Source organism: Lissotriton helveticus, chromosome 10, assembly GCF_964261635.1.
Source record: "Lissotriton helveticus chromosome 10, aLisHel1.1, whole genome shotgun sequence".
Lineage (NCBI taxonomy): Eukaryota > Metazoa > Chordata > Amphibia > Caudata > Salamandridae > Lissotriton > Lissotriton helveticus.
The window spans coordinates 993,310,265-993,329,373 of NC_136071.1; the positions used below are offsets into that span (position 1 = coordinate 993,310,265).

Consider the following 19,109-nt stretch of genomic DNA (forward strand, 5'->3'; position numbering starts at 1 on the left):
CTCTCCCCTCAGAGAACAAAGGATTTTGGGGTATAAATATCGGGACCCTGGTCCCATGAAATTAGATCACTTTTGGAGTACAAGAAGAAACCTTTACTGAGGAGAGAAACCTGAAGAAACTGAGGAGAGACTATTCCCAAGCTGAAGTGCTGCTTGGGGGATTGGTCTGCAGTGGTTGCCTTACGGCAAAGGGTAAAAGAAAGGAACTTTGTTTACTTTGCTTTCAACTTGTGAAGGATCTCCAATGGCTTGGAAAAAAAGCTTGCCTCCTGCTGAAGTCTCAGGGACAACAGACTTCCCCCCCCAACTCCCCAGAGTTCTTTTGGAAGTGCCTGCTGCTGTTTTGGGCCTTCTGAGGAACTGCATGTTGCAAGGAGCTGGAAGCGCGACATAACGAGAAGAAGCGTGTCGCCATCGCTGTGCCTGCCATCGCAACTCCGAAGTAGGGTGTCACCGCATGAACTGTCGCACTGCATTGCATTGGAGAGAAGCGTGCCGCAATGAAGAGGAAGCGTGTCGCCGTCGCTACTGCTGCGGTCGCAACTCCGAAGGAGGGTGTCGCCGCTGTAGTTGTTGCACTGCACCGCATCAGGAGAAGAATCTCGCAATGAGGTCACTGTGCCTGACGGTGCAACTCTGAAGGAGGGTATCGCCGCTGGAACTGTCGCATTGCACCGCATCGACCAAGAGTACCTCGCATCCCCGAAAAGCGCGCCTCCTTCGGAGCTGCTGCCGTCGCATCTTGGATGTCGCCGCTGTAGTTGGTGCATTGAGCGGAAGCTTCATGCATCGTGGAGAAGAGCGTCGCTGCTGGAGCTGTTGCCGTCGCATCGTACAGGTGTCACCGCTGCAGTCCACGCATCGAACCGAGGACTTCTCGCATCCCCGAGAAGTGGCCGCATCTGGAAGATCTTCACGTCTTTATTTCTTTGTATCTGAACTTTTCCGCATTTCCCATCGCTGCAACATTGCTTGTCGTGGAAGCGCAACGCAACTTAAGGTACATTGACACAGAGTGTCGCATCTAAGAACTGAACTGAACTAAGCTTAAATCTACCATCTTAAAGCAATCATAGTGTGTATTTTTGTCGTTTATGGTCTTGTGGTAACACTATATAAAGTCTACTTTTTTATATAAAACCTGTGTGGTGTCCATTTGTAGTGTTGTCACTGGGTTACTGTATGTGGTCACAACTGCCTAACTTACAACGACTCTGAAATAAGCCTTGACTGCACGTGCCACGCAACCTAGAGGGTAAGCTGGGGTTATTTTAGGAGTGTAATCCCCCTTATCCTGACTAGAGGAGAAGGCCCCTATTTGTCACAAGTACCTACCTGTGCCAACTAGAGACCCCCATATCTAACATTGGAAGCAGCAGAAGGATTCTGGATTTGCATTTGTGACTCATGTACCGTGACTGGTGAACACTACTTAGTGAATGCAGACCATAACGATACCGCATACTTTTCGGTAGATTTCTTTTTGGATTTTTGTTCTATTTTGAAAGGTGCCTGATTCAGTTGAAGTAGGGAGAGCAGAATCTGTAGCCTCTATTAATTGTGAATGGGAAGAAGAGAGGCTAGAATGCTACACAGTAAAGCAGCTGAAGTACTTTTGCAAGAAATTCAAGGTTTCCACTGTTGGGTGCACCAAGAAAGAAGAATTCTACAAGGTGCTGAGGGCCTGTGTAGAAGCAAGGAAAACTCCTGAGATTGAAGAGGATGACCTGGCAATTGTACAACAGGAAGGGCCATTGGGCCCAGGAGGAAGGAAGGCACCTTCCCCCGCAGGTAGCATTCGTTCTAACAAAAGTCTGTCTCCAGAGGAGTTGGAGGACAGAGAGAGATCAAGAAGGCATGAAATGGAGATGACCAAGTTCAAGGTGAATGGGCAACTGGAATTAGAAAATAGAAGGTTAGATCTTGAGGAGAAGAAAATGCAGTTTGAGCATGAAAAAGTTTTGAGGGAGTTGGAGTTTAAAACCAGAAGTTTAGAAGTTACTCCCTCTGGAAGCAGCATACCGTCAGTACATACAGGAAGTAGAGTGTATATTCCCAAGGATGTGATAAAGGAATTTTATAAAAATGATGATATTGGTCAGTGGTTCAGAGCCTATGAGGCAGCCGTGTCTTCCCACCGGGTCCCTGAGAGAGATTGGGGAGCGGGGTTGTGGGGAAGGTTCCTTAGTGAGGCGCGGGAAATATAGTTAGACTTGCCTTCTGAAGTCCACAATTCATACAGCTACATGAAAGAAGCATTGATGTCTAGATATGGTTTGACACCTGAACTCTATAGGCAGAGGTTCAGGAAATGCAAAAAGTTAGAAAACAGTACTTGGGTTGAATATGTCACTTTCTTTTGCAGAGCATTGGATGGTTGGGTAAAAGGCAGCAAGGTTAATGATTTTCAAGGTCTCTTTGATTTGATTGCATGGGAGCACTTGTCTGATAATTGTTTTCCAGTGCTGCGCCAGCATCTGATAGATAGCAAGCTGACTAACCCTAGGAAGCTTGCTGAGGAGGCGGACCGCTGGGTGAGCACCCAGGGCCACATGGGTCACATGGGAGACTCAGCCAAAGGTGGGCAGGGTCCCCAGCAGAAGACTGGGGGGGACAAGGGTAAACAGAAGGAGTTCCACAAAGGGCCCCAAAGTAATCCCCAAGGGAACCCTGTGAAAGGTTCCCAGCCTCCCCCTAAGAGAAAGCCAGGGGCCCGACAGGTAGTCCTGTTCCCCAGGGGCCCCTGAAATGTTACAAGTGTGGTGACCTGGGTCATAAGGTGAATGTTACCAGGTGCTGCTTGTTTGGTAAACAAGCACCCACTGGTGCTCCGCCCCGGCAGATGGTTAGTGTAGCCTTGGGGAAGGAGATTGATGTCCAGGGTGGGTGGGGTCCCACGCAGTAGACCTTAGTCTCTTTAGGAGACAGTGAGATGGTCTCAGAGGCTCAGTTGCCCAGGAACACTAAGAAAAATGGGCAGCGAGTTACCGTCAATGGCCAAAAGGTGGAGGCTCTCAGAGATACAGGAGCCAGTGTGAAAGCTGTCAGGTGTCACCTGGTGTCTCAAGAGCAGATTGTCCCTCATGCATTTTTCCGAGTTGTTAACACCGACAACACAGAGAGTCATTGTCCAATGGCTCAGGTTCCCTATGAGTGGGGGGGGGCTCTGGTACTCTTCAGGTAGCTGTGAGGCCCGCCAAGCCTGTTGGCTGTTTGTTGGGAAATGATTTGGAGAGCTCCCCTTGGAAAAAGGTGGAGAAAACAACTCACTTGAAGATGGTTGAACTACCTGACTGGGCGTGCGTGACCACTCGGTCAATGTCAGCCAGTAAGAGGACCTGGAGCCTGAGAGGGAGGCCCAGGAACCTGCCAAAGAGAGAAGTGGTGAGGGGCGCGGGAAACCAGCCACCCTTGTTCCCATGGCCCAGGAGGAGGTAGACCCCGAGGGAGATGCCCTGGAGCCTACCGGGGAGCAAGTAGCTGAACTGGGGGACCTGCCTGAGCTGACCCATTGGCAGCAAGAAGGAGGCCCCTCCAGGGAAGAATTTTGCAGGGAGCAAAGAGAGTGCCCTTCTCTTGTGGGTTTGCGGCAAAAGGCTGCAAGCCAGGCAGCAGGTGATCAGTCATGGTCACACTTGATTTACTGGGAGAATGGTCTCCTGTATAGTGAGCCCAAGGTTGCTGAGCCTGGGTCAGCCCGTGTGCTGGTGGTACCCCAGAAGTTCAGAGCCTTCCTACTGGGGCTGGCTCATGATGTGCCATTAGCAGGACATTTGGGGCAGGACAAGACCTTTGAAAGGCTTATCACCCACTTTTATTGGCCCAAATGCGCAAGAGTTCAGATACTCATTGCAGAACTTGTCAGACTTGCCAGGCCAATGGAAAGAGTAGGAGGAAGCACAAGGCTCCTCTTCAGCCATTTCCTGTGATCAGTACCCCCTTTGAGCGGGTGGGGATTGATATTGTGGGGCCACTGGACCCCAAGACAGCCAAGGGCAACAGGTTCAGCCTGGTCTTGGTGGACCATGCCACCTGGTACCCGAAAGCCATACCTCTGAAGACAGTGACGGACCCCATGGTAGGATGAGCACTGATGGGAATTTTCTCCCAAGTGGGATTCCCTCGCGAGGTAGTGTCTGACCAAGGACCCAACTTCATTTCCAAGTATATGAAGTCCCTGTGGCAGGAGTGTGGTGTAACCTACAAGTTCACCACTCCTTAGCACCCACAAGGAAATGAGTTGGTTGAAAGGTTCAACCAAACCCTAAAGGGCATGATTATGGGTCTGGAGGAACCCATGAGGCATAAGTGGGACTCCCTCTTACCATGCCTGTTGTTTGCATACCGTGAGGTGCTATAGAAATCTCTAGGATTCAGTCCCTTTGAGCTTCTCTATGGACACCCAGTCAGAGGACCTCTGAGTTTGGTTAAAGAAGGCTGGGAGCAATCTCCCAGGAAACCTCCCGAGAATGTATATAGCTACATGCTGGCCTTCAGGAACCAGACTAGGCATTTCAGGCACCTCGCTGAGGGGAATCTGGAAGCCATCCGGGAGGAGATGAAGCGCTGGTATGACCAGAATACCACTCTGATAGATCTTCAACCTGGCCAGAAAGTGTGGGTCATGGCCCCAGTGGAGCCCTGCACGCTCCAAGATAGGTGGACCGGACAATTTGAGGTTGTGGAGCGCAAGAGTCCAGTTACCTACTTGAGGGAACCCCTTGAGGGTCCTACATGTCAACCGCCTTAAGCCCCACTTAGAGAGGTCTGAAGTGGGCATGCTCTTGGCAACAGAGGCTGGGATGGAGGAGGGAACTGACCCTCTTCCTGACCTCCTGTCAGCCTCAGAGCAAGATGGGTCAGTGGATGGTGTTATCCTCTCTTCCACCCTGACCCATTAGCAACAGAATAACTGCTGCCAGTTGCTGGGACAGTTTTCTGACCTGTTCTCCCTGGTTCCTGGTGTCACAGATTGGTGCATCCATGATGTGGACACAGGAGACAGCTTACCTGTGAAGCACACGTCTTACAGGGTAACTTACAGGGTAACTTACAGGGTAAGGGCTTGCATTAAAGAGGACGTCGCAAATGTGCTTGCACTTGGGGTTATTGAGTCATCTAGCAGTCCTTGGGCCAGCCCAGTGGTCTTGGTCCCGAAGGCTGCAGCGCCAGGTGCCATGCCCGAACTCCGGTTCTGTGTGGACTACAGAGGGCTCAATTCAGTCACGAAGACTGACGCGCACCCCATCCCCAGAGCTGATGAGCTCATAGATCGGCTAGGGGCTTCACAGTACCTCAGTACTTTTTACTTAACATCTGGGTACTGGCTGATCACCTTGACTGATGAGGCAAAGGAGAGGTCAGCATTCTCCACACCAGATGGGCATTTCCAGTTCTGTGTTAGGCCCTTTGGGATGAAGAATGCCCCTGCCACCTCTCAGGGGTTGGTCAACCAGGTGTTGGTTGGACTGGAGGAATTCAGTGCCGCCTACCTGGATGACATTGCAGTGTTCAGTGTCAGTTGGGAGGAACATCTGCACCACCTCTGGGAAGTGCTGATGGCGCTGCGGAAAGCAGGCCTCATGATCAAGGCGAGTAAGTGCCAGATCGGGCAGGGTTCTGTGGTGTACTTGGGACACCAAGTTGGGAGCAGCCAGGTGGCGCCCCTACAACCGAAGATTGAAACCATCCTGGCTTGGGAACCGCCCAAGACCCAGACAGAGGTGAGAGCCTTCTTAGGTTTCACAGGGTACTACAGGAGTTTTGTCAAGGGGTATGGCAACATTGCTTGTCGTGGAAGCTCAACGCAACTTAAGGTACATTGACGCAAGGTCGCATCTAAGAACTGAACTGAACTAAGCTTACATCTATCATCTTAAAGCAATCATAGTGTGTATTTTTGTTGTTTATGGTCTTGTGGTAACTCTATATAAAGTCTACTTATTTTTTATATAAAACCTGTGTGGTGTCCATTTATAGTGTTGTCACTGGATTACTGTATGTGGTCACAATTGCTTAACTTACAACGCCTCTGAAATAAGCCTTGACTGCTCGCGCCACACAACCTAGAGGGTAAGCAGGGGTTATTTTAGGAGTGTAATCCCCTTACCCTGACTAGAGGAGAGGGTCCCTATTTGTCACAAGTACCTACCTGTGCCAACTAGAGACCCCCAAATCTAACAGTGTAGAACTCGGGAACAAAAATGGAGACTTTCAAAAGACAGCATGCACAGACAGAGCTACCTAGTCGAGCTGATAAGCTATCACAGTGCCCTAAAAAAAGCAAAGAAGAACTACTACACAAAAAGAATTGAAGACAATGGTAGTTCATCCAAAGAACTATATAAAGTTATTCAAGATCTCTCCAAACCCACTAGCCTGTCCCAAATTATGGCACCTACAATAGAAAACTGTGAATTACTTAACAACTTCTTCACTGAAAAAGTGGCCCAATTCTACACATCCTTTAACATTCAGCCAGAGGGAGATAATATAGATTGGGAAACCATGATACCACATCCTCAGGCTCAGGCACATCCAGCCACTCTGACCTCCTTCTCAGAAGGGCAAGTAGCAAAATCTATGATTGAGGTTAAGGCAGGTTTGCCACTCGATCCATGCCCACACTTCATCTTCTCCTGATTAGTATCAGTTCTATTCCCCCAGGTCATAACAATTTGTAATCAATGGTTGGAGTCAGCTTCCTTCCCAACTATATCGAAAGAAACCATGGTCTTTCCCCTACTAAAAAAAATAGGCCTAGATATTTATGACCCAGCGAATTTCCGACCTATCTCGCAGCTAACATATCTGTCAAAGGTCTTGGAGAGATTGGTTCATAAACAACTTACCACCTTTCTTGAAACCAATAATCTCCTGGATACCTCCCAGACTGGTTTTAGAGTCAACTACAGCACTGAGGCCACTTTACTTGCTATATCCGACAACATCAGATCCTTGGTGGACCAAGGCAAAGCCGTAGCACTGATCCTTTTGGATCTTACTGCGGCTTTCAATACCGTATCCCACAACAACCTACTATGAATCCTCCATGAAAAAGGATTACCTTCAAAAGCCCTCTTGCGGTTTTGCATCCCTCCTGAAAAAAAGAACGCACACAATTCAAATGGGCCCTTGCTCCTCTAAACCGAGAAGTATCAAACACGGAGTCCCACAGGGAGCCTCGCTAAGCCCCACTCTTGTTAACGTGTATATTTCATCCTTAGCAGCAGTAAGTAGGAAATGGGGCTTTGACATCTGCTCATATGCAGATGACACACAATTATTGATCCCTCTTGATGACAAGCGTGCTTACACTGACAGCAAGAGCAATCTAATCAATTGTCTCACCGAAATTGCAATTTGGATGACAGAGCACTGCCTAAAGCTAAATGCTGGAAAATCTGAGATTCTGCTTTTCGGGGGTGCACACTCATTCTGGTACAACAGCTAGTGCCCCCAAGTGCTGGAATCCGCCCCAGAACCCAAGCGAGTCACTAAAATTGTGGGTATCCTATTCAACAATGCCCTATCCATGCAGGACCAAGTGCGAATGTTATGCGGAAAAAATTTCGCCACACCAAAACTTTTTCATAGACTTTTCCCTTGGATCCCACTGAACTGTAGAAAAATTATCACCCAGGCACTTTTTCTGAGTAGATTGGACTACGAGAACCCACTTTAAGTGGGCCTGCCCGAGTACCTTTTTCTTGCCTGCAGGTAGTCCAGAACACGGCCGCAAGACTGATCTGCAACAAGAGCTGATACAGCTCAGCATCTGACAGCATGAAGGAACTACACTGGCTGCCAGTGCACCAAAGAATTCAAGCTCCTCTGCAATGATCACAGAACTCTGTATAAGAAAGGCCCACACATTTTGCAAGACAAAATGATATTCCACGTCCCTCCACGTAACCTGAGATCACGCCATCAGGGCCTGGAAAGGGTTAAACGCACCTCCAGATTTAGGATGGGAGACCGCTTCTTCTCTAAATTGGCTGCTGTGGAACCTCCCACTTGACCTACGATTGACAGATGAATATCTGCCTTTTAGAAAGAAGCTAAAAACCTTCCTGTTTCCTAGGTACTAAGTAGATTACCCATCACTCTAGAATATTCCACGCCTCAACCAAATACCCTATGCCCTACTGTATGTTCTCCTAGCGCTGTGATGTCCTTCGGGATGAATGTTGTGCTTTATAAATACAAATACAAATACAAACGTGTCGACTGACACACAATCGGGGTGAGGTGCTATATTGGCCTTCTTTTCCAGAATTGCTCTTCCATCTTCTGTGTCCAAAATGTGTAAATTCCCCATTGGTGGTAGATCATTGTGTTCAGCCAGTGGTGGCATTTGATTGCCATTGGAATATTTGAGCTATCTAGGTCTGTGATGGAATGTGATAGTCCTGGGATCCTGGGCCATGCCTGAATTTTTCGACCATATTCGACCATGTTCCCCCAGAAAAATGTTCTATTATTCCCCTCCACTGCCTTAATCAAGTCTTGCCACACGTCTTCTTGATGGTTCAATTTCTTCCCTCCCAATAGGGCTTTGTAGTCTCTACTTGTGGCACTATATGTCTGCCAATTTGTTGGGAAGTTATGTCAGTCCTTGTCAGCCATTGCTTGTCAGCTTTGCACTCTTTGTCGTAGCAGCCTTCATTGAGTTTTTCCATTATTGCTGCTTGATATCTATGGTGCAGACCAGTAGCAATAGCTTGATTGAGGGTTTAATATAATTTGTCAACATTTTCTCATGCTCATTGCTGCCCCTAATGTGGATGCTGGACTGCAATTGTTCTAGGTACTCGGTTAGTGTAATTTTATTCTTCAAGTATTTCTCCCTGCTCCATTTTATCGCTCTTTTACTGTTACCTGAGATGATATTAGCAGTAAAGCACTTATTGAGAATGAATCTGGCAAGAATGGTAAACAAAACAGTATAAAGTTGTAGCGATGGCATTATATCTTCCAGACAAATGCACACTTTGGCGACGTATTAGCAATTAACTGTTCCAATGCCCAAATGCGAAAGGCATTTGTATTAAAAGTTTAACTAGAAATGAAACCCAAGGCAGAGTAAGAGGAAAAATAAATAGATAAAAATGAAGAGGACTGGGAAAGAGAAAGAGCGAAACAGCTAGTCTCAGAGTCACTATGAGACAGACATGAACTGCATGCATCAATGGCAACTCTAATATCACACTGATTGTGAGTGAAAGATGGTTGATTCCTGAAAATCACAGAGCACTTTGCCATTTTTCAAGGGCACCTCCCAGTATTACAACAAAAATTCTTTGCATTCTTTGAAAATAGGAGGATTTCCTTACCTTGACATTTCTGCTTCGAGATCTATTCCAGGAGAACCATTGCATTGAGAACTGTTTGCTGGTGCTGCTGAAAATGAACAGAACATCTATATTTATCTGAAATAATTAACCTGAAGCATTTTATGAAAAAAGAACATATATAACAAGTCAATTAAACTATGCGTACATGTTACATTTGTAATCTCCAGCCCCACTCTAAATCTCCAGTTCTATATGACACGGGAGAGGCTTTAACACGTACCTCTGAGCAATTGGATGAGTGTGAGAATTAAGAAAATAGAGCTTCATGACATAGGAGGAGAATGCCTGTGGCTGTTATCAGGGTTAGTTCAAGTATATTTGATTTAGATCTGAACGTTTCTAGGATAGACAATATCAGTTGCTGTCTGTGGCAACTTCTTTTTCAGTTTTATATTGTTATTGAGGCCATGCATTTTACAAATATACAAGAAAATGAGAATAAGTTAAAGGAAATAATGATTCTACAGCCATGACAATTTGAATTAAGGAACCGATTAAATAGTTATTGCTACGTTTAGAAAAATCTAGGAATGACAGCGTAAAATAATATATAAAAATTTTTATATGAAAGATTGGAGAAGGAAACCTAGACATTATTAAAGAGGGAAATAAAGTGAGAGAGAGAAACAAGGTAATAATAAATAAGCAACAGAACACAAATAATGGAGTAATTATGAAAACAATGTTTATGAGAATGTATAAATAAATCTAACATAGTAGTTTACATTCGTAGTCAAACTTATTACATTAATAACATTAACACCGCTAATTGCAACTATTAATAACAGAATTACTATAAGTTTCATTTTGAGAAACATGCTCTAATTTGATGTAGGACGTATGAGCTAAGTAGCTGAAAAGAGAAAGCAAAAATACATCTTTCACCCTCGTATCTGGAATTGATATTTTAATAGCGATCTACTGTGTCATTTAAACAAATACATTTTGTGGGACATTGCCATTTTTGTATGGTCACCCCCCCCCCCCCCCCCACTTGGTGACTACTTGGTGATCCAGTGCTGATGTTTATGACTCTGAAAGTGCACTGAAGCCCTCCATGACCCTAGTAAACCTGCAACTGCAGACTGCAGGAGCAATGCAAACTGCTTAAACTTGACTTTGCCTGCAGCATGAGTGGAAAGTTAATCAATTTTGTTAACATATGCCAGTCACCCCTAAGGACATATAAGCTAAGTAGCTGAAACGAGAAAGCAAAAATACATCTTTCACCCTTGTATCTAGAATTGATATTTTAATAGCAATCTACTGTGCCATTTAAACAAATACCATTTGTAGGACATGCCATTTTTGTATGGTCACCCCCCCCAACTTGGTGATCTAGTGCTGATGTTTATGACTCTGAAAGTGCACTGGAGCCTGATGGCCAGACCCAAGTGCAAGTGCTCTCTCCGTAAAACTGATAGATGTGAATTGGCAATCCCAATTGGCAAGGACTTTGACCCCCTTATAAGTCCCTAGTATCCCTAGTATATGGTAACAGTGGTACCCAGGGCATGGATGTTGAAGGGGTCACCAGGGCCTGCGGAGCTGTTGTGCCACCTGCCACTGCAGTTTGCAGGAGCAATGCAAACTGCTTGAACTTGACTTTGCCTGTAGCATGAGTGGCAAAGTTAATACCATTTTGTTAACGTATGCCAGTCACCCCTAAGGAATTTCTCCTGAGCCCAGAGTCAGGGTGCATTATATTAAGGTGAGAACATGTGAGTGCAAGCTTTTATGTACCTGTAGTGGTCTTTACCATTAAAGGCTACTATAAGTGATATGGGGTTCATAGGATAACATGGGCTGGACTCGGGCAAACTCGGGGTCTCTAGGTCCATTATGGTACTGCCGAAATATGTCATGTTTGGTATCAAACAATGTACCTTATCTCCTCTGACATTACTCTCGTGTTGAGGATGATGTGGCATGCACGAGGTGCCTACCTTAGAGGCTGCTTACATGGTTGCCTCAGCCTATCCTGTGCTTTGGCTCCCAGTTCACACCTGCTGTACCAAGACAGGAAACTGATTCCCTCCCAGGAGGTGTGAGCTTTCCCAGGAGTCAGGAACAATGGCCTGGAGATGAAGGAGGTTAACACGTCCCTCCCTGACAGGATGGCTAGTGAAGTGGCACATAAAGGGGGTAAGCTTAAAAGATTTCACTTCCTATGATATGCAACCATGCTGCCTCCTAAAGGAGGACACATCCTTCCCCATGTGCACAGGCACATTTGCCTCCAGGCAAGTAGGAAAATTAGGTATTCATGAGGTGTTCACCCCAGAGGGATATCCACAACTCTAGGGTGGGCTACCAGGTCTGTACAACTAAGGATAGTTTCTGCTGTTTTTAGAAGTGTCACAACAGGGTTCTGGGTAGAAAAAGGTGACAAACACTCCCTGATGCGGTCACCTCACGGCCCAATTAGCCGCTGGGACAAGTAACCCATTGGCCACTTGCAGCCGCATCCCTAACACTCCTAAATCTAGGATTTAGGGGCTACCCCAACACAAGATCCTCAGTTCTGATCTGCCTTTCAACAAAGGACACAGAAGAGACCCGAGCCTTGGAAAACAGGAGCTTCACAAATCAAAGGCGTGATACCCTGCACCTGTGGCAACCTTCCTGGAACTGCATGACGGCGACTTGTCTCTGATCAAAAACCAGTTTCAGTTTCCCTTTCAGAGTCAAATGCAACTCCAGACTCCCTTGGACTAGTGGCTTGAGTCCCCTGCGGAGCACAGATGAAAAAAACTAAATGGAATCAAAGAATCGCTGGCCATCAGGCCCTCCGAGGGACCACCCAACAGTAGATGGTCTAGTGCATTGTGGGAAATGTGTTCCTAACCTCCAGCAAGTTTCAGGCAGGTCCCATTACCCCCTGGACCTCTGGATGTCGAAATAACTTTCTGTGGACCTTACCACTACCTAGGCTTGTTGGTGGACAGTCTGGCAACCACCACCTTTACTCAACACTGAACCTCGAACAAACATCTCAAAAACTCCATCCATGTCAGCAGTGGCTTTGCTGTCTACTTTTTGCACCATTTTCCTTACCATCATCGTGTAAGCAGTAAAACCAGCACCAAGGACACCAGGGCAACTCTGCACCAGAGATTCCTGAGCAAGGTAAAATTGAACTGACTCTCATGGCTTGGTCCTTGGACCTGCATCACCTTTACCCTCTTTGGGTTTCTCACAACTAAATCTGAAAGTGACCGATTGTCACTAGTGCTTTTTCCGATTGACTGAATTGAAAACGTTTTACAGTATTTTTTTGCACTGGTTTAATTTTGCTTCTAAAATCCGTAACTCTGGTTATACTTATCTGATTGACTTTGTTTTGGTGTCTAGATTTATATAAAAATATGCTTTATTTTGATAAAACGCTGTCAGATTTCTATCAAGTCGTGTCAATTTCTTATCATCCATGTTGGGTCTCTGAAATACTTAACATATGTTCCTCGAGTAAAGCTTTGCTGCTCTTTGCCACACTTCCAGGACTGAGCTATGGAATTAATATCGTGAATCCAAGGATCATTTTTTAAGTAATGTGAGGGTATTACATAGTAAAGTCTAACCCAACACATTACTCCACCTTCCTACACGATTCCACCAGGATTCAAAAGATAACTTAGTAAAATCTTTCCTACAGAATTATTAGTTGAATTGTACCTAAGATAAATAGGTCCATTGACTTATAAATATGTGTTTCAAAGTTAATATCAGTAAAGGCAAAAAGCCAACTCTAAATGCATTACACCAAACGATTTTCCTTAATTTGGTCATATATTTACTTATGTACTAAGTCAAGAAAATTACAATACCAACAAACAATTTTGAAAGGATCAGAGAAATGTTTTATTTTTGCATGACAGAAGAAACGTTTACTATCAATAAAATATAGAATTTTATCAGCATTGACTGTATTCAACACTTAACCATTACACTTGTAATTTACATGAAAAAGTAGCATGTTTATACAATTTTGTTAGCTTCCAATTAAGTTAATAATTCCCTGTCATTGACTGAGTGTTTTGAATAATTTAATTAGCATTATGCAAATAGTATGCTAAATCATTTTTCCCAACAATTGAGCTCAGATAGCGTGTTGGTCAATTTTACTACCTTTAACTATCAGAAGTGATCTTAAAAATCTGTCAAAAGCTTTATCTGAAGGAGTAGCTTACATTTAACCGTTATGTAACTTTGTGTTTTTATCACAATTTGCATTGCAGAGAAAAATGTAATGGGAGCTACTGTGAAGTCAGTCCGATCTGCTATGCATCTTGGGCGAATCAACGAGCAGGGAGGTCCCAGTAATCAGGCCACTTTATGGAAATTGTTCCAAGTTAAAAGATTAGCTTTTTAGCTGTTTGGCACATTTGGCAGCAGTTCCAAAGCTCCAGGGCTGGAAATGCACTATTTGGTGAATAGAACTCCCTTCAGACAGGATCCAGGTTCTCAGTTCAAGTTGTTGGAGCTTGTTGTCTCCCTGTTGCTCAGAACAGGAGGCCAATTAACTAGCCCTTGGAGTTACTCTAGTAGTCTTGGAATCAAGCAGCAAGTCTCCGCAGCAGGGCAGTCCTCTGAGGGTACCAAATAAGCTTCAAGCAGCAGGGCAGTCCTCTGGTAGCAGTAGGGCAGTTCCTATGAGGTACAAAACTATGGTATGCTATGCTAGGCATTTGTGAAGCACATGGCTACACACACAGGTCTCCCAGAGATAGATGTCAGGTCCTTCAGACAGTTAGTAGCATGGGTATATTGCTAAGAAAGATGGGTTTTGAGGAGTTTCCTGAACTTAGTTTCTTGTTTGGTCAGTCTTGATAATGGTGACAGGGAGTTCCAGAGATTAGACGCAAGGTAAGCAAAATAGAGGCCTCAATTCTGTCATTCTTGATTCTAGGCATTGAGAACAGCCTCTGATCAGCGGAGTTTAGTGTTCCTTTGGAGCGGTGGGGGATTAGCAACATTTGAAGCAAGACCTGCTGCTTAGCAAGCTTTAAGCAGCAGGGCAGACCTCTGAAGTACCAGGCAGGCCTTCTGAGTGTCCGCCGCAGATCCAGGAGTGTACTGAAGAGTGGCTCTGGAGGTCCAATATTTATACCTGGTGCCAGTCTTTTAAGTGGGAGAAACATCTAGATCTTTCTGTCATCTGGTTGTGGAATGGCTGCCTTCCACCGACTAAGCACCAAGAGGTCTATTGTGATAAAAGACTGGTGCCAAGTTATTTGGAAGTGTGCTGAGGCAGAGCCTTTGAAATGTGAATGGGGTGGGGAGCAGCTCCGCCCCTGCTAACCTATGAGGATGGCCCATTCTGCCAATGCCTAATCCCCCTTTGTCTCAAAGTCTGGGAGGAATTCACTAATGCCAACTGCTAACTACACTGTTATGTTTATTAGGGTACCCAGATATAAGCTTGAGTAGTCACTTAACCCTTCACCTACATTTACCGTACCGTTGCACATCATAACGGATTTTGGTATTGACTTTTTCCCTAGTTAAGCGCTTCATAAATGTCGTGTGGTTGTCCACGGAAACTAGCCTCATTAATTTTGCATGAGGATTCCCAGAATATAAGGGTCATCCCTTCCATCATCCTCGGCCGACATGACAGAGCAAGGTATATTCCCCTAAGGGTACCTTTTAAGTGTATATACACCATATATTTGCCAGGCAGGCAGAGGAGAAAGATTCTCAATAAACTTATCTCTCCCTACGTTCCCACCCGTTCACTCAGATCTCTTGGTCAATCCCTTGTGGTCGTCCCCCGCTTCAGGCTCTGCCGGATGGGTGGGCGCTCCTTTCGGGTGAAAGCTGCGATTCTTTGGAATGCACTCCCCTTGGAAATCCGTCTCTTGGATGACCTTTTATCTTTTCGTAGGGCTTTGAAAACCTATTTGTTTTAATTCTATCTTTTAAGTATTCCTGCTTTTTTGCTGGTTTTAGTGTTGTGTTATGTCCGCCTTTCTCTGCACCAGGACGCTCCTTCGCTGGAGCAGCTGTGCGCATTAAAAATGTAAATAACATAACATAACATAACTTCCATGATGACTCACTGCACGCAGACTCTCTAGCACGCAGTGGTCTGACATCCCTTGCGGGTATCCATCTCAAGACCAGACGGGACCCTTCATTCTCTCGCACCAGGTAATGGAGTTGGCCTCATCCTAGGGGGGTTCTTGGCTCTACACCTTCATACATGCTAGGTACACTTAGGTACATCTAGTTAGGGTTGCATCGCAGGAGTGGGCATTATTACTGTGATGTATTTATATGCTTGCATATATTTATTGTTCTAATCACTGTGGTAGAAATCTACCATCCATTTACTCTGTTATTGGTTATAATTGTCTTTAGCTGTTGTTTTTGTTTTATCGTTGTTTCAGGACACCTATTTTACACTAGACTGATGCTGGGTCAATAAATACTCATTGAAAACATCCCTACTGTTTATTCTACGTATGTTTCTGAGACAAAGTGAGAACAAGTGACTGAGCGAAAAGTACTGTACTGTTTCCACGATCTCTGATGGGACAGAGTTGTCATGATTGATTGTTGCCAAGAACTATTCTCTCCTTGGTAAGAGGAGTTTACAGTGGCACTGTGAGCTAGCTGGTATACAGGCGAACATATCCGGCGGGGTGTCTGAAATCAGTCTGGACAAATACTCCACAGGTTTTGTTGTCTAAACGTGCAGATCCTATATAGATTTATAGCAAATACCTGAGAACACCTAGTCATGTGACCCAAGAGACAGGCTGTAGGCCCAAACCGATCCCAGGGTGCTGGGCTATGGAGTCTATGCAGACTGTGGCTATTTTTTATTAGGGGTGTGGGCATTGGTATGCCCATTCTGGACAGCCCCCACCCCTACGTATAAAACAGCGAGCATAATCCCTGGTGTCTAGTAGGCTCTCTGGCCCATGGGGGGGGAGATCAAGGACTATGCCCCCATCTTCCTCCTGGGGAGGCAGAAAGACTGTGGATAATTGTTTTTGGGGTGGGGGCATAGGCAGGCCCATTCTGGGCAGCTCCCACCCCAGAATTTTGAAAAAGAATAATCCCTAGTTCCTTGTAGGCTTTCTGCCCCCCCAAGGGGGCAGATAAGGGGCAAATGCTCCCATCTGCCTCCCAGCAGAAAGACTGTAGCAATATTTTTGGGGTGGGGAATTGACATGTTCATTCTGGGCAACCCCGCCACTATGTATAAAAAAACCAATACCTGGTGTCTAGTGGGCTTTTTGCCTCAGGAGATATTGCCCCCATCTGCCTCCTGGGTGGGACAGAAAGACTTTACACTTTTTTAGGGGGAGTGTGGGGGCATAGACATGCCCATTCTGGGCAGCCCCCACCCCTGATCTATAAAAAATGAATCCCTGGTATCTAGGTAACTTTCTGCCCCCGGGGGGCAGAAAGACTCAATGCACCCATTTTGAATCGGTGGGAGCAAAGGCCCTTGCTCAAGGGGCCACTCTCCCCTCCCTGGTGGCTATTGGGTGTATTCCTGCCTGAGTATCACCCTCCTGCTGTGAGCCCCATGCAGGGATCAAATGAGAGAGGGGTACCATTGGAGATTCTCCTCTTCCCAATGATACCTCTCCTCTGTGTTTCGGTCCTCCGGGTGATGAGATTACATTTAAAATAAACAAAATGTTGCAGGGGGTTATCGAAGTCCCTCACCACCTCCCCGAGGCAAGAAAAAAAGGAAATCCCTCTGCTGTTTATAGCAGGGGGGTTTCGTGCTAGTGTGCACATGACAGAATGGGTCCATCATGAGAACACGAGCACTGGTGCTCATGACAGAACCCTTCCATCATGACCACCGAAGGAGTTAGAAAAACCACTAAATTAAACAGAACATGAACAGAAGCAGCAAGAAGCTACTCAAGTTCCCTATGTTTATCATTCCTGTGCTCCAGTGGTAGAGGTTTTATGCCAGATTACATATAATTATGTGAACTTGCTTAAACTTGTATTATTTGGCAATTTTACATCAAAAGAGTATTGCGAAAATACCAAAATTACTCCACTTACTCCAGTGTAATGAAAACTTTGCCCAGGCCTTGTATTTAACTTTCCAGTAAAGCCATTATACATGTGTTGGAAACTACGATCTTTTGGATGTTATCACTCTAGATTTTAGCCTTGACTGTATTTATTGCATCTAACCCTGAAGAGGTGGTGTTAGAAATTGGGTTCTTGGTTGATTGTGGTGTTAGCCATGGTCAAGCAGCAACCACAATCCTAGTCAGGGTAAGGCACAAGCAAAAACCAAATTAATTTGTGCTCACCCCCTTGGTAGCTTGGAACAAAGCTGTCAGGCTTAACTTAGAGGCTAAGTGTAAAGTATGTGTTCCACATTGCAATCAGTAAAACAGTGAAAACACACTACAAAAAGAGCCCACACCAGATTTTGAAAAATAGATTAAGTTTCAATAAATAAAACAAGACCAAAATGGCAAATATAGAATAACGTCAAAAAGCACCAAGCACCAATTGGGGAAACCTGGGCACGCCAGACCAGGACAAAGTCATACGTTCGGGATGACCACCATGGAGCGCGGGCCAGATACAGGGGCCCAGTTAGGGCCACTGAACATGGTACCGTAAATGCTGGTCTGGAACTTTGCTTGAATCCATAACTAAGATGCTCCACACAGCCGAAGAAATGCATTGGGTCCAAGTTGAGGCAAGGCTGCGGTGTAAGGTTCTATTGCATCATTGCCAAGTATCCCTTCGATGGGGCTTGTGATGCGAAGTCCGGCAATGCATCAGTTCCAAGGAGCGACAAGGTTGTGATGTGGAGTCTGGTGTTGTTGTGGAGGCTGCTATTGGTATAGGTCTGTGAATGGAAATATAAGTGGCTGTGTGGGTCTGTGAGATAGAAGAAGTGAATGCTAGGAGCTAGGTTAAGAGCTAGGTTAAGAGGCTGCAGGTGCCAGTACTTAAATTCTAGGGTACAGCCATGTTTTCAGCTTCTTCCTGAAAGACATTTAATTGTCCGTAAGGCAAAGATCTATGGGAAGTTCATTTCAGTGGACAGCTGCCAAATTGGAGAAAAGGCGACCCCCTGCTCTAACTTTCTTAATGCATTTGATTTTGGCCAAGGCATGATGGCAAGACCTCAGTTTTCTTGTGGGAATCTGGAATCGATGTTGTCCTGCAGAATTCGGGGACCACACTTGCATAGAGATCTGTGTGCATAACACAGTATCTCAAACTTGGCCCTTTGGCACACAGGTAGCCAATAGAGCTCTATCAGCATTCAGATGCTGAGCTGTATTTGCTTCTATTACAAACCAGCTTGGCGGCGGCTTTCTGGATCACTCAGTCATGAGAAAAGATACTCAGGCATGCCCACATAAAGTGCGTTCCCATAATCTAGTTTACTAGAAAGTAATGCCTGAGTAATAGCCTTTCTGCAACTTAAGGGGGTCCATATGAAGAATCGTCTTAGTAGTTTTAGAGTGGCAAAGCTTTTTACACACAGTGCTCGCACTTGGTCTTGCATGTTTAAAAGCATTGTTGATGAGTATGCCCTGGTATTTTGCAACCCGTTTGGGTTCCGGGGTGGCTCCTAGTGACTGGGGCCACCAGGTATTGTCCCAGAGTAGATGAGCCCCTCTGAAGGGCAGGATTTCAGACTTCTCAGTGTTTAGCTTCAGACAGTGTTCTGTCATCCAAGTTGCCGTTTCTAAGAGACAGTTGTTTCTGGTATACTCATGCTTTTCTTCGAAGTCAATTAGT

At 45.5% G+C, this 19,109-nt stretch overlaps 1 protein-coding gene across 9 annotated transcripts in view; it reads right to left on the minus strand.

Moving 5' to 3' along the window:
* LOC144784710 (ATP-dependent translocase ABCB1-like) overlaps window positions 1-19,109 on the minus strand; it is a 1,064,270-nt gene that overhangs the window by 801,729 nt on the left and 243,432 nt on the right. For 8 of the 9 annotated variants that reach the window (XM_078663665.1, XM_078663668.1, XM_078663670.1 and 5 more), the window contains one exon: window positions 9,336-9,402. In XM_078663665.1, the coding sequence (XP_078519791.1) occupies window positions 9,336-9,402 (67 nt within the window). The remainder of the gene's footprint in view (window positions 1-9,335; window positions 9,403-19,109) is intronic. The other variant, XM_078663666.1, reaches the window with a different exon arrangement.